General features: G+C 41.9%; 1 protein-coding gene across 3 annotated transcripts in view; it reads left to right on the top strand.

Moving 5' to 3' along the window:
- The window catches only part of LOC142660639 (tesmin-like), a 244,843-nt gene that overhangs the window by 69,641 nt on the left and 160,998 nt on the right, over positions 1-14,204 (top strand). For all 3 annotated transcript variants that reach the window (XM_075837326.1, XM_075837325.1, XM_075837327.1), the window contains exons 3-4: positions 7,034-7,145; positions 13,295-13,335. In XM_075837326.1, the coding sequence (XP_075693441.1) occupies positions 7,034-7,145; positions 13,295-13,335 (153 nt within the window). The remainder of the gene's footprint in view (positions 1-7,033; positions 7,146-13,294; positions 13,336-14,204) is intronic.

Here is a 14,204-nt window from a genome sequence, read left to right as displayed (position 1 = left end):
CATACAAGCCTTCTTTACTGTGAGAACTGTGAATCTATGGAATAGCCTACCGCAGGAGCTGGTCGCAGCAGGGACAGTAGATGGCTTTAAAAAAGGCTTAGATAATTTCCTAGAACAAAAAAATATTAACTGCTATGTGTAGAAATTTTTTACTTCCCCTTTCGCATCCCACTTCCCCTTTCCCATCCCTTGGTTGAACTTGATGGACATGTGTCTTTTTTCAACCGTACAAACTACTACTACTACTACTACTACTATATGTGTGAGGATAATATTTTTGCAAACAATATACATGGTAATGATCCTTGACACTGTCACCTACATTATAGCGCCGATTTCCTTATGTAAGAGATAGGGCACTTATAATGCGGTGACAGAGCCTCTTTAACACCTTGGCGACATATGACGTACTATTGCTGACTGTTACTGTCGCCAAGGGGAAGTATGGAGCGCGCGAGCGCGCTGAGTGCGCTCCATACTCGGCGGGCGACGGCTGTGTTACACAGCCGACACCTCACTCTAGCGGGCAGAATCAAAGTTCAAGTTGATTTCGCCCGTTTAACACCTTAAATGCCGTGGTCAATAGTGACCGCTGCATTTAAATTGTTAGAATCAGGCCTCCCTCAAATACGCCATCCCATGCCAGGGGCCCCCTGGTATGATCGGCTATTTACAATGGTTGTTATGGCAGCCTGGGGGCCTAATAAAGACCCCCATGTCTGCCATCTTTGTACTCCTTTGAAGCTCTGCCTCTGGCAGGGCTTCAAAGTAGACTGTCCGTATCACGATATACTGCAATACCTCTGTATTGCAGTATATCATGCATGCGATCCAATAATCGCAGGTTCAAAACCGTAAAAAAACTTTAAATATTTTTTTTTTTTATGTTTAAAAAATAATAATAATAAAAAAAGAATTAAAAGTTCAGAAAACCCCCCTTTTCCCATTTTTCCCCTAAAGTAATCTTAAAAAACCTAAAAGTTAACATAACTGGTATCGTCGCGTCCGTAAAGGTCCGAGCTATCACAATATAGTGTTGTTTAATGCGCTGGGTGAACATCGTAAAAAAAAATAAATTATAAAACCTACGAATTGCTGTTTTTGGTCACCTTAGCTCTCCAAAGAAATAAAATAAAACGTGATCAAAAAGTCGCATATACCCCAAAATGGTATCGATGAAAACTACAGCTCGCCTCGCAAAAATTAAGCCCTCAAACTGCTAAATTGACAGAAAAAAAAAAGTTATGGGTCTCAGATCATGACGACACAACACATTTTTTTTTAACAAATAGTTGGTTTTTCTTTAAAAGTGGAAAAACATAAAACAAATCATATAAATTTGGTATCATCATAATCGTAACCTGTAGAATAAAGTGCACATCTAGTTTTTACCGCCTGATGGATGCCGTAAAAACAAAACCCCCCCAAAAAATGGTGATCGCTGTTTTTTTCCCATTTCACCCCACAAATATTTTTTTTCAGCTTTCCAGTACATTATGCAGTAGAATAAATGGTGCCATGACAAACTACAACTTGTCCCGCATAAAACAAGCCCTCATACGGCTATGTCGACGAAGAAATAAAAAAGTTATGGCTTTTGGAAGGCGGGGCAGAAAAATAAAAAATTTAAAAACTGAAGTTAGCCGTGTCTCCAAGGCGTTAATATTTATCAAACTTTATAGGCTGAATTTTTGGTTCTCCAAAGAGACGGCTCTTGAGCGGTCAATTTTGAGTTCCTCTATTTAAGAGGGCCCTCCCTATAGGGTTACTTCTTACTAAATCCCCATTATTGTGCTGCTTTAGGACGTAAGGGAAGTGTCGATTTCTAACGCTAATCTGTTTTTCCCTTAGCCCTAACAGCAGCACAAGCTTCCTGCCCTAATTAACCCCTTCAGGACTGAGCCTGTTTTGGCCTTCAGGACAAAGCCGATTTTTGAAATCTGACATGTGTCACTTTATGTGGTAATAACTTCGGAATACTTTTACCTATCCAAGTGATTCTGAGATTGTTTTCTAGTGACATCTTGTACTTTATACTAGTGAAAAAATTAGGTTGATAAATTCAATATTATTTGTAAAAAACACCAAGATTTGGCGAAATTTTTTTAAAAATATTATTTTTCAAAATTTTTATGTATCTGCTTGTAAAACAGATAGTAACACCAGTTACTAGTTTACATTTCTCATAAGTCTACTTTATGTTTGCATCGTTTTTTGAGCATTCTTTTATTTGGCTAGGACATTACAAGGCTTAGAACTTTAGCAGCAATTTCTCATATTTTCAAGAAAATTTCAAAAGGCCATTTTTTCAGGGACCAGTTCAGTTCTGAAGTGGCTTTGAGGGCCTTATATATTAGAAAGTTCCATAAATCAGCCCATTTTGAAAACTGCACCCCTTAAAGTATTCAAAATAGCATTCAGAAAGTGTTTTAACCCTTTAGGCGTTTCATAGAAATTAAAGCAAAGTAGAGGTGAAATTTACAGAAGGTTTTACCCAAGAAATGCAACTCAATATTAATTGCCCATATTCTGCAGTTTTTAGAAATATCCCACATGTGGCCCTAGTGTGGTAATGGACTGAAACACAGGCCTCAGAAGCAAAGGAGCACCTAGTGGATTTTGGGGCCTCCTTTTTTTTAGAATATATTTTAGGCACCATGTCAGGTTTGAAGAGGTCTTGTGGGGCCAAAACAGTAAAGACCCCCCAAAAGTGACCCCATTTTGGAAACTACACCCCTCAAGGAATTTATTTAGTGGTATAGTTAGCATTTTGAACCCATAGTTTTTTTTTTTGCTAAAATTTATTTGAATTAGTATGTGAAGATGAAAATCTACTTTTCTGAAAAAACGTAGACATTTTTAATTTTTACAAGGAATAAAGTAGAAAAAACACCCCGAAATATGTAAAGCAATTTCTCCCGATTATAGCAATACCCCATATGTGGTAATAAACTGCTGTTTGGACCCAAAGCAGGGCTCAGAAAGGAAGGAGAACCATTTGGATTTTATATTTCTGATTTTACTGGAATAGTTTTCAGTGCAGTGTCGCGTTTGTGTAACGTCCATGGTCGCTGACCACGAACTCCTTCCATCCAGTCGACGCCCTTCTCTCCAGAGAGGTCTGCACATACGGCCGTCCTGTTCCACAGTGACCACCAGGGTGCGCTCGTGAGCTCAGTCCAGACTTAAGAAGCCAAAGCGCACGCAGGTGGGAGAATGAGCTGATTGCTCCCAGAGCACCCTGGGCTATAAGAAGGGCTGTGCCCCTTCCTCCCATGCCTGAGTGTTGTCGTACCCAAAGTTTGTCTATGCAAATGGTCTCCTAGTGTTTTCCAGTTCCCAGTGTTCCCCGTACCTGTAGCCTGTATCCCGTGATATCCTGCTCAAGTGCCGCGCTGAGCTGTATTCGTGCTGTGCTGTATTTCACACCTGTCCTGCTACTCCACACCTGACATCTACCTGTTGCCTAGTCCCAGCCGAGCCTGCCTTGCTACTGTCCGAGCTGCCACAGGTACACTATACGAACTATAGACTGTGACCTGCGCCCTGTTGGCCAGCTGCCATACCGTCAACGTGACAGTTTGCAATGCACTGGAGAGACCAAAACAGTGGAAATCCCCCAAAAGTGACCCCATTTTGGAAACTACACCCCTCAAGGAATTTCTCTAGGTGTAAAGTTAGCATTTTGACCACACAGTTGTTTTGCTGAATTCATTGGAATTAGTCTGTAAAGGTAAAAAAATCGAATTAATTTTTACAAGGAATAAAGGAGAAAAAGCACCCCAAAATTTGTAAAAGAATATCTCCCAATTACGGAAATATGACATATGTGGTAATAAACTGCTCTTTGGACCCACAGCGGGGCTTAGAAGGGAAGGACCGATATTTGGCTTTTGGAGCTCAAATTTAGCTGAAATGGTTTTCGGGTGCCATGTCGCATTTGCAAAGCCCCTGAAAGGCCAAAAACAGTGGAAACCACACAAAAGGGACCCCATTTGGGAAACTACACCACTTAATGAATCTATCTAGGGATATAGTGAGCATTTAGACCCCACAGGTCTTTTGCAGAATTTATTAGAATTAGGACGTGAAAATGAATATCAACATTAATTCCATTAAAATGTCTAAATTTCACAAAGGATAAAGGAGGAAAAAGCACCCCAACATTTGTAAAGCAATTTATCCCGAGTACAGCAATACCCCACATGTGGTCATAAATGTTTTTTCATTAGAAAGTAATTAACCCTTTCCGGACTGAAACATTTTTTCTTTTTCTTTTTCCCCGCTATCCTAGAGCCATAACTTTTTTATTTTTCCATCAATAGAGTGGCGTGAGGGTTTTTTTTTTTTTTTGCGGGACGAGCTGTAGTTTTTATTGGTACTATTTTTTGGTACATACAACTTTTTGAGCACTTTTTATAAAAATTTTTGGTAGAGCCAAGGTGACCAAAAAACAGTGATTTTTCTCTTTTAAATTCTTTATTTTTCATGGCGTTCACTGTGCGAGTTAAATAATGTTATATTGTAATAATTTGGACTTTTACAGACACAGCGATACCAATTTAGTGTATTTTTTTAAGTTTTTGACATTATTTTAGAGAAAAAATGTGAAAAGATTTTTTCTGGACTTTAAATATTTATCTTTTTTTTTTCACTAATAATAACTATTTACTTTTGTTTTTACACATTTTATTAGTCCCCATAGGGGTTTTGAACCAGCAATCGGTAGATTGTATTGCAGTATATTGTCATTTTTACAGGCTCCTGTAATAGCACGATCGCTGTTCCTGTCCGTTAGTCCCGGGTGTTAGCTGTAATACACAGCTGACACCCGCAAAGTATGGCGCAGGCTCAGCGTGTGAGCCCGCTCCATACATCACTCCCCACACCACGACATGCTATTAAGTCGTGGTGCACGAAGGGGTTAATGAGCAGCGGATAGTGCAGAGTGAAAATAACAATTTTCCACTGATATGCCATTTTAGTGCACAATATGTTATGTCCAGTTTGTGCCACTGAAGACAAATACCTCATAAAATATTTTACCCAGTATGCCATATTGGTGGACGTAAACTGCTGTTTGGGCACGCTGTAGGGCTCAGAAGGGAGGGATTTGGCTTTTGGAGCTCAGATTTAGCTTGGTAGTAGTTCTGATTGGCGTTTTGCTGGTATTTCAGTTTATAATGTGGAGGCATATGTAATCTGTGCGGAGTACATCAGGGCATAATAAGAGGGTATAATAATGCGATAAATAAATAATAATCCGCAGATGGTGATAAATAGTGCCCATTCTTATCCGCTTTTGGAGCACTGCACATTTTGCATCGCCATATTCTGAGAGCCAGAACTTCTTTATTTTTTCTTCACTGGAGCTGTGTGAGGGCATATTTGTTGTGTGACAATCTGTATTTTTCATTGGTACCATTTTGGGCTACATGCTGTAAATGACCATTTTACTTTATTCTGCAGGTCGGTATGATTACAGCGATACCATATGTATATAGTTTTTAATGTTTTGCAGCGTTTGCGCAATAAAATTACTTATTTATAAAATAAATATTTTTTTGTGTCACCATATTCTGCCATAACTGTTTTCTTTTTCAGTCAAATAAGCTGTGTAAGGGCTTGTTTTTTTGTGGGATGGGTTGTAGTTTTTATTGGAACTATTTTTCTGTACATGCGACACATGATGACCAAAAAATAGTAATTCTAGCATTGTTTTCTTACTTTTTTTTTTGCGGTGTTCACCGTGCGTGAAAAATAATATTATAGTTGGGGTCATTACGAACGCGGTGATACCAAATATGTGTACTTTTTTTAATGTGTTCATTTTTTTCCTATAATAAAAGACTTATTATAGGAAAAAAAGCATTTTTTGTTTATGTAATATAACTTTTATGTTTACACTTTTTAAAACATTTTTATTATCTTTTTTTTTACTGTTTTTTACTTGTCCCACTAGGGGACATTTAGACTTGCAGCTCTGATCGCTGCTAGAACACATTACACTACCTACATAGTGTAATGTCTTCTAACTGTCATTGTGACGTGACAGTCACTCTGACAGGAAGCCGAGGAGGACCAGCCTTTGTCTGGCCTCCGCTTACCGTGACAAGGATCGCCAGCTCCCGCAAATGCATGTGGGGGCTGCCAATCTGCTCTAAACCTCTTAAATGCGACGATCGCAATCAACCGTGGCATTGGGTTAATTGACTAAATCAGCGGCAATGGGCCGCTGATCGGCAACAGGGAATGCAGGGCAGACACCCTGCACAGTTATCCGCCGCTGCGGTGTAGCGCTGCGTGACGGTTAACTGTTAAAGCGCAGACGTATCTGCACGCCCAGGTTCGCGAAGTTACTGCACACCTGGACGTACATTTACGCTAAGGGAAGGGGTTAAGGCTACTACTTTATAATAAACACATGGTGGGAGGGGCTAGATGTCCTTATGTAGGGAGGAGACTCTAGTTAATTAGTTTGATTAAATTAAAAATTCCATCTGTCCTACTAGTACACAGGGGCAGAAATACCCCATTATTGTGCTGCTGCTAGAACTAAGGGAAAACAGATTAACATTCGAAATCTACACTTCCAGACAGAGTATACTCATATATTGGAAGACATCTTTATGGGGCCCCATTGTCCTCTGTGTATATCCAGCAAACGGGTCTTTATTTCTCCCCTTTCTTTTTGTTTGATTCACCAGGCCTGATAGCAAGTGTACCATCCAGCTGTGGCTTTGGTTCTTTTTCAAATCTTTCCAGACACGTGGTTTTAACAAGTTTTCAATCTCAGTGTGTGCTGGTTATGTCCTGGAGTTGTGTATTTGTCCTTATTTGACCAAATTGTCAGGTAACAAAATTGGTCTGCTTTGTTTCCTACTTTCATATATTTTGTATTTAAAAACACAAGCCTCAAACATGTCTGCTTGCTATTTTAATATAGATATAAGTAATGTGAAGTATATGACAGCATGTTATAGAATCTATGCAGTTTATAAAATTCAAGTTTTCGTTTTTTTTTCTGCTATAGGATTTTACGCCACTCACAGTTTATCATAATGACGATACTCATGTACTTGACTTCTTTATGCATCCACTTAGTGGACTCCTTCATCCTGCAAGTGCTTCGGATTATGCTGGTGGTATGTACAATCTAAAATACAGTTTACTACATAAATTTTGCTACCTGAATTCAGTTCAGTGAAGTTCTATGAGAACTTTTTAACCACTTTCTGCACCTTGGCATAACAGTATATCAAGGGCCTTAGGTAGTTAAACGGTTTGTACAGCTTTAGAAAAAAATGGCAAATTTCTTTCGGGAATAGCGCCACACCTGTCCATGGGCTGCGTATGGTACTGAAGCTCAGTGCCATTGAATGAGCAAACGCAAGTGAATGTGACTAAGTGTCACGATTGGTTTGTGAACCGACTGGACATCTGCTGGCATCTCTGGGGAGGAATACGTCTGCAGGATGATAGGAGTCTGCGGTCTGCGACCGCGGACGTTACTCTAAGCTTGAATACCACATATAACCTGTGGACAGGTGTGGCACTGAATTGGTGGAATGCAGCCATGTTTTCCTAATCTTAAAATCCCTTAAAGAACATTGATGTACTATTACACTTACGTACACATTAACATTAACTGGCATGGGAGTGGCTCTCGACTAGTTTTGGAAATCAGTATAAATCAATTGATCGGCGCTCGTTTGCTCCTTTTAGAAGGAGCAAGGATTGGTTATGTATGGGGATGAGCGGTCGTTACTATGATCGCTCATCCCCATACATTTCCATCATGTCTGCAGCATATCACCCCGTTTACACTGGAAGAAGTGCTGCCTACAACGATAATATTTCTGGTAGAATAAACGATGCAATCAGCCGATAAACAAGCTTCTGTTTGTTCATCGGCTGATCGTTGCTCTGTTTACACAGGGCAATGATCGGGAACGAACATTCATATGAACGCTTGTTTGCCCGATAATTGGCCCGTGTAAAAGGGACTTCAGTTTGAGTGTCTAGAGCTTATTTATGAAATGTATTTCAAAACTTAGCATTGGGTAGTATGCCAAACTCCAGTTCACCTAGTTTCTAACTTACATGGAAACACAGCTGACTATACATTCGTCATCATGGCCAATAGAGGCCTTCTCATCCCTGTTTTCTTCATATTCCCAATTAGGGCATGTTCAGACGGGGCGGAATTGCTATTGAATTCCGCTGCGGACAGTCCGCAGTGGAAATCCGCAGCAGACATTTTTCCATTGGTTTCTATACCTTTCTAGGTAACTTAATTCAGAAGTTGCGGAAAATAACAGTGCAGAATTTAGGCTGCGGTGCAGAATTTTCACACCACAGCTTGCACAGTCTGTTGCTGAGAAGCAGTGGAATTTCACTGCAGATTTCAGCCTTTGCAATGCAAAGGCTGAAATATGCAGCAAGTCCGCTGTGATATCTGCAACGTTTGAATTACCTGTCAAATATGCAAATGTTGCTGCAGATTCGTTACATAATTGCTGCGAATTTCCAGCGGAAAAATTCTGCCACATCTAAACATGGCCTTAGATCATGAGAAAATAGGTTGTTCGTAGAGCATCAAGCCATGCTGTTTAACCTAAGAAAACCTGTGGTTTAGTTATTGCGGTTCTCCAGCTGCTGCTAAACTATAACTCCCAGCATGCTAGGAGTCATAGCTTCGCAAAAGCTGGAGAGCTACACGATGGAGACCACGGTCTAAGGCTACTTTCACACGTAGCAGAAAAAGCCACCGAAAAGCCACCGGAGGATTTAGACATGTCGATTTTGCTGTAGAATTTGTCTTGAATTTCACCACAGATTTAGCCTTTCTCATTATGCAATGTTAAATACTTTTGTGTCAAAAAAGACAAATGTATTGTAGGTATGATACGGCTAACGAGAAAAATTATACATGCAAGCTTTCTGTAATTATACATGCAAGCTTTCTGTAATACCCATGGCCGCGGGCCGTCAGGTTTACTCACCCCCTGACGGCCGCAGCCATGGATCAGTGGGCGCTGGTCCGCATCTTCTCCTCAGGAGACACCAGCGCTCACTTCCACTTCACTCTGCTGTGTCTCGTTAGGTGCGCGCACCTGAATCTGTTATTGAATTAGCCCATGAACCTGGACTATAAGAAGGGCCCTGCCCCTTCCTGCCTTGCCTGAGCTTTGTTGTCGTTACCTATGTTCGTCTCTGCAAATGGTTCCTTAAGTGTCTTCCAGTTCCCAGTGTTCCCGTTCCTGCTACCTGTAACCTGTATCCCGTGTTATCCTGGGCCAAGAGCCGTATAGAGTTGGAGTCGTGCTGCGCTGAGTACTACGCCTGTCCTGTTACACCACGCCTGGTGTCTGCCTGCTGCCAAAGTCCCATCCGAGCCTGTCTTGCTACTGTCTGAAGTTACCACAGGTACACCTATTTGAACTATGGACTTTGACCTGTGTCCTGTTGGCCAGCTGCCATACAGTTAAGGCGGTATGGCCCAGTAGGTCCACGCACCCAACGTGACACTTTCAGAGCATAGAGGCTCCTTCTTCAGGTGTGTTTACAAATTAATAACTTTAAAAAAAGCACAACATTTAAGATGTTACACAAAGACAATTAGTACATGAGGTGATATATCATTAAAGATAAGCCAGGGCAATAAAACTGAGGTTATAGGGGTGATGACTTAAGGGATCTGGAGTCAGTCTGATGGGGGATGTGACCTTCGTCCATGTAATGGCTCATATATCCAGGTGTTAGATTTAGGCCCTTTGTTGAAGTGGCCACCCAGGGCCCAAGGCTCCCAGGGGGCCCATGTCCGCCTGAACTGCACATAACTACACGGGCCCCCTCATGCCCGGTGGCATCGCTAGCACCAATGGGGGCCCCCGGTGCTAGTGACAGCCACATACACTTGTATCTGAGTCCTCAGGCTGGTGTGATGGCATACTAAATCACGCCGGTCTGCGCATGCATCCGGCCGGACCGGGAATGGGCCAATGTAAGAACAATATACATTTGTTTTTTAGCGGGGAAGGGCTGTGTGGCCCTATATACAGGGGGAGCACTGTGTGGCTTATAAACAAGGGGGAGTGCTGTGTGGCCCTATATACAAGGGGGTGCGCTGTGTGGCCCTATATACAGGGGGAAAAGCACTGTGTAGTTCTATATAATAGGGGGATATGTGCTGTGTGGCCTTATATACAAGGGGGGAAGCGCTATGTGGGCCTATATACAAGGCGGGAGCGCTGTGTTTCCCTATATGTAAGGGGAGAGCGCTGTGTGGCAGTATATACAAAGGGAGAGCAGTGTGTGGCACTATATACAAGGGGAGAGCACTGTGTGGCACTAGATACAAGGGGAGAGCACTATGTGGCACTATATACAAGGGGGCGCGCTGTGTAGCACTATATACAAGGGGGCAGTGTGTGGCACTATATATAAGGGGGGAGTACTGTGTAGCACTATATACAAGGGGGAGCACTGTGTGGCCCTATATACAAGGAGGGGAGCACTGTATAGCACTATAAACAATGGGGAGTGCTGTGTATTACTATCTACAAGGGGGAGCGCTGTGTGGCCCTATATACAAGGGGGCGCACTGTGTGGCCCTATATACAAGGGCGGCGTGCTGTGTGGCACTATATACAAGGCGGGGCTGTGTGACGCAATATACAAGGGGGAGCTGTATGGCACTATATTCAAGGGGGGCTTAATGGCACGATATTCACGGGCGGGCTGTGTGGCACTATATTCAAGGGGGCTGTGTGGCACTTTATTCAATGGAGGGCTGTGTGGCACTATATTCAAGGGGGGCTGTGTGGCACTATTTACAAGAGGGGGAGGGCTGTGTGGTGCTATCTACAGGGGGCTGTGTGGTGTTATCTACAGGGGGGGCTGTGTGGTGATATCTACAGGGGCTGTGTGTGACGCTCTCTATGGGGGGATGTGTGTGTTTCTAGCTATAGGGGGATGTGTGATATCTACATGGACTATGTAAAGGAGGCACTGTGTATGTGGTGCATTACTTTACAATGTTTGACAATTATATTCAGGGGCGCAGTGTATGGTCTATTCTATTTAGGGGCACCATGATAATTTTATCTTCGTTTATAGGTGTGGAAATGTTGGAAAAGTGAGGCGCCGAAGATATCTGAGTGGCGAATTCTGCAGAAATTGGTCATGGTCGGAAGAAGTCATCATGAACTCTGGACCGGATGGAGAAGAAAAGAGGAAAAAAAATACTAGAATCTGAGAAGTCATCACCTGTGATTCACTAGATTTATAGAAAATCTGTCACCTCACCTGACGTTTATTTTAGGAAAACCTTGCATTTCACAAAAAATCTTTGTGATGTCCAGGACTGATAGACAATTCCCCTTGTCAGGAGGATGTGTCCCTACACAGTGTGATACTAGTGATGGTTGGAGATTGTCAACCCAAGGGGAATCGTAACACCCATTTGTTAATGCTCGCACAAAAAGGTAGTGTTAACAATAGTTACGGCGGCAGATCGGCGGTAGAGAAGGGGGCCCAAGTTTGGCTAACAGCCCAGGGCCTATCGTCTACTTAATCCGCCACTGCTTGTATCAATGACTGGAATTATATCATCAGCTTGAATTCCCCCAAATTTTTTTCTCTGTCGTTCTTAAAATTACTCTTCAGCATTAGGACCTTTAAATCTGCCAAACTGTGATCAGGTCCAGAGAAGTGTTTTCCCACGTGTGTATCCAGCTCCTTTTTTATTGTATGTCTGTGAGGGTATGTGCACACGTAGTGACCAAAAACGTCTGAAAATACGGAGCTGTTTTCAAGGGAAAACAGCCCCTGATTTTCAGACGTTTTTTGAACAACTCACGTTTTTCGCAGCGTTTTTCGCTGCGTTTTTTACGTCCGTTTTTGGAGCTGTTTTCATTGGGGTCTATGAGAAAACGGCTCCAAAAATTTCCAAAGAAGTGTCCTGCACTTCTTTTGCCGAGGCTGTATTTTTACGCATCGTCGTTTGACAGCTGTCAAACGACGACGCGTAAATTACAGGTCGTCGGCACAGTACGTCGGCAAACCCGAATGGGCAGATGTTTGCCGACGTATTGTAGCCCTATTTTCAGACGTAAAACGAGGCATAATACGCCTCGTTTACGTCTGAAAATAGGTCGTGTGAACCCAGCCTGAAGATTCATTCTGGTTTGTAGGTTTTGCTTTATTTCTCCTATGTAAAAACTTTTACTGATGCACCATGTACATAGTATCGCTACATCGGAGGATGTAAAATCACTGGCATGTTCTCATATACATCCTCCAATGTAGGGTACATGATACTGTGTACAAGATGCATCAGTAAGGGAATCTACATTGGAGAAACAAAACAAAAGCTACAAACCAGGATGAATCTTCACAGACTTATACAATAAAAAAAGGAACTGGATACACCTGTGGGAAAACACTTCTCTAGACCTGATCACAGTTTGGCAGATCTAAAGGTCCTAATACTACTGAAGGGTCATTTTAAGAACGACAGAGAAAGAAAAATTTGGGAATTCAAGCTGATGATAAAATTCCAGTCATTGACACAAGGACTCAATCTAACACCTGGATTTATGAATGATTACATGGACGCACGTCACATCCCCCATCAGACTGACTCCAGATCCCTTAACTCCTAAGTCATCACCCCTATAACCTCAGGTTTATTGCCCCGTCTTATCTTAATGATGTATCACCTCATGTACTAATTGTCTGTGTGTAATATCTTAAATGTTGTGCTTTTTTGTAAGTCATTCATTTCTAAACTTGCCTGAAGAAGGGGCCTGTGTGTTCTTAAAGCTTGCATATATAATTTTTCTCGTTAGCCAATAAAGGTATCAGACCTACAATACTTTAACATTGCATATTGTTTCTGACTAACACGGCACTACACTATTTTTTTTACTGCCTTTCTCATTGAAAGGATTGAAAATCCCCGGGAAAATCTTTAAAATAAATTGATATGCTTCAGATCTTACAATTTCCGTGCAGTATAGTTTTGCAGCGTGTGGATGAGATTTGTTAAAATCTCATTCACTTTGCTGCTACTGTAATACGCTGCAGATATTTTGCCCTCATATACGGACATAATATCCACAGGATTTATGCTGTGTGTGAACGTAACTTTATAATGATCATTTGCTGTTTTGAATGTCATAAATTACATATAATGTATCTACGCAGGAAACATTTTCAAATATGAGATTAAATATAAAGGAGAAAATATGACAATAAATTAATTTTTTTAATTTTTTTTTGTCAACAGAAAGTTTTCAGGGTTCATACAGATCTTGTAACGACCAATGTGTAAGTCTTTCATCGATTCTGATGTTCATCTTCTGTTATGTGCTTTGTTCTTCACTTGTCTAGACTTTCTCTGATTATTGCATAACGACCAGCTTTCAGGTTACACTGTTCCCAATCCTGGGTTGTCTGAGATTAGAAAAAACAGTTTCCCTTTTTTTCCCCCAGAAACCGCACCACTCTTGTGTATGGGCTGTTGCAGCTCAGCCCCATTTACTTGAAAAGCAGATGTAGCACCCCAGGATCGAGCGCAGCACCCGCACACAGTAGATTTAAAATGTAGTTTGTGACGCCAACCCCCTGCGGGTAATGTGCTCTGTGCTGGAGAGGATGGGTGTTGTAGTATCTGGCCTCCTTAGGGTATGTTCACACGCTAGCTGTCATTTACGTGTGAAAAGGCAGACTGTTTTCAAGAGAAAACAGCTGCCTCGTTTCACACGTAAATGCTCCTCCTCGCATTTTGCGAGCCGTCTGAGACGCTCGTAAATCTTGAGCTGTGCTTCATTGAGTTCAATGAAGAACAGCTCAAATTACGTGGCAAAGAAGTGCCCTGCACTTCTTTGCCGAGGCAGTCCATTTACGCGTCGTCGTTTGACAGCTGTCAAACGACGACGCGTAAATTACAGGTTGTCTGCACAGTACGTCGGCAAACCCATTCAAATGAATGGGCAGATGTTTGCCGACGTATTGCAGCCCTATTTTCAGGCGTAAAACGAGGCATAATACGCCTCGTTTACGTCTGAAAATAGGTCGTGTGAACCCAGCCTTAGTGTCAACGGTGTAGCCGGTGAATACATGTAACTCGACCTTTCCTCCCCCACTCCTCCTGGGCTGTTACAGTGAAAGGGGGGCTACACTATTGAGCATGATGG

This window comes from Rhinoderma darwinii, chromosome 9 (genome assembly GCF_050947455.1).
Source record: "Rhinoderma darwinii isolate aRhiDar2 chromosome 9, aRhiDar2.hap1, whole genome shotgun sequence".
Taxonomy (NCBI): Eukaryota; Metazoa; Chordata; class Amphibia; order Anura; family Rhinodermatidae; genus Rhinoderma; species Rhinoderma darwinii.
Note: the sequence above shows the minus strand (reverse complement) of the source record. Positions and strands in the feature narration are given on the sequence as shown.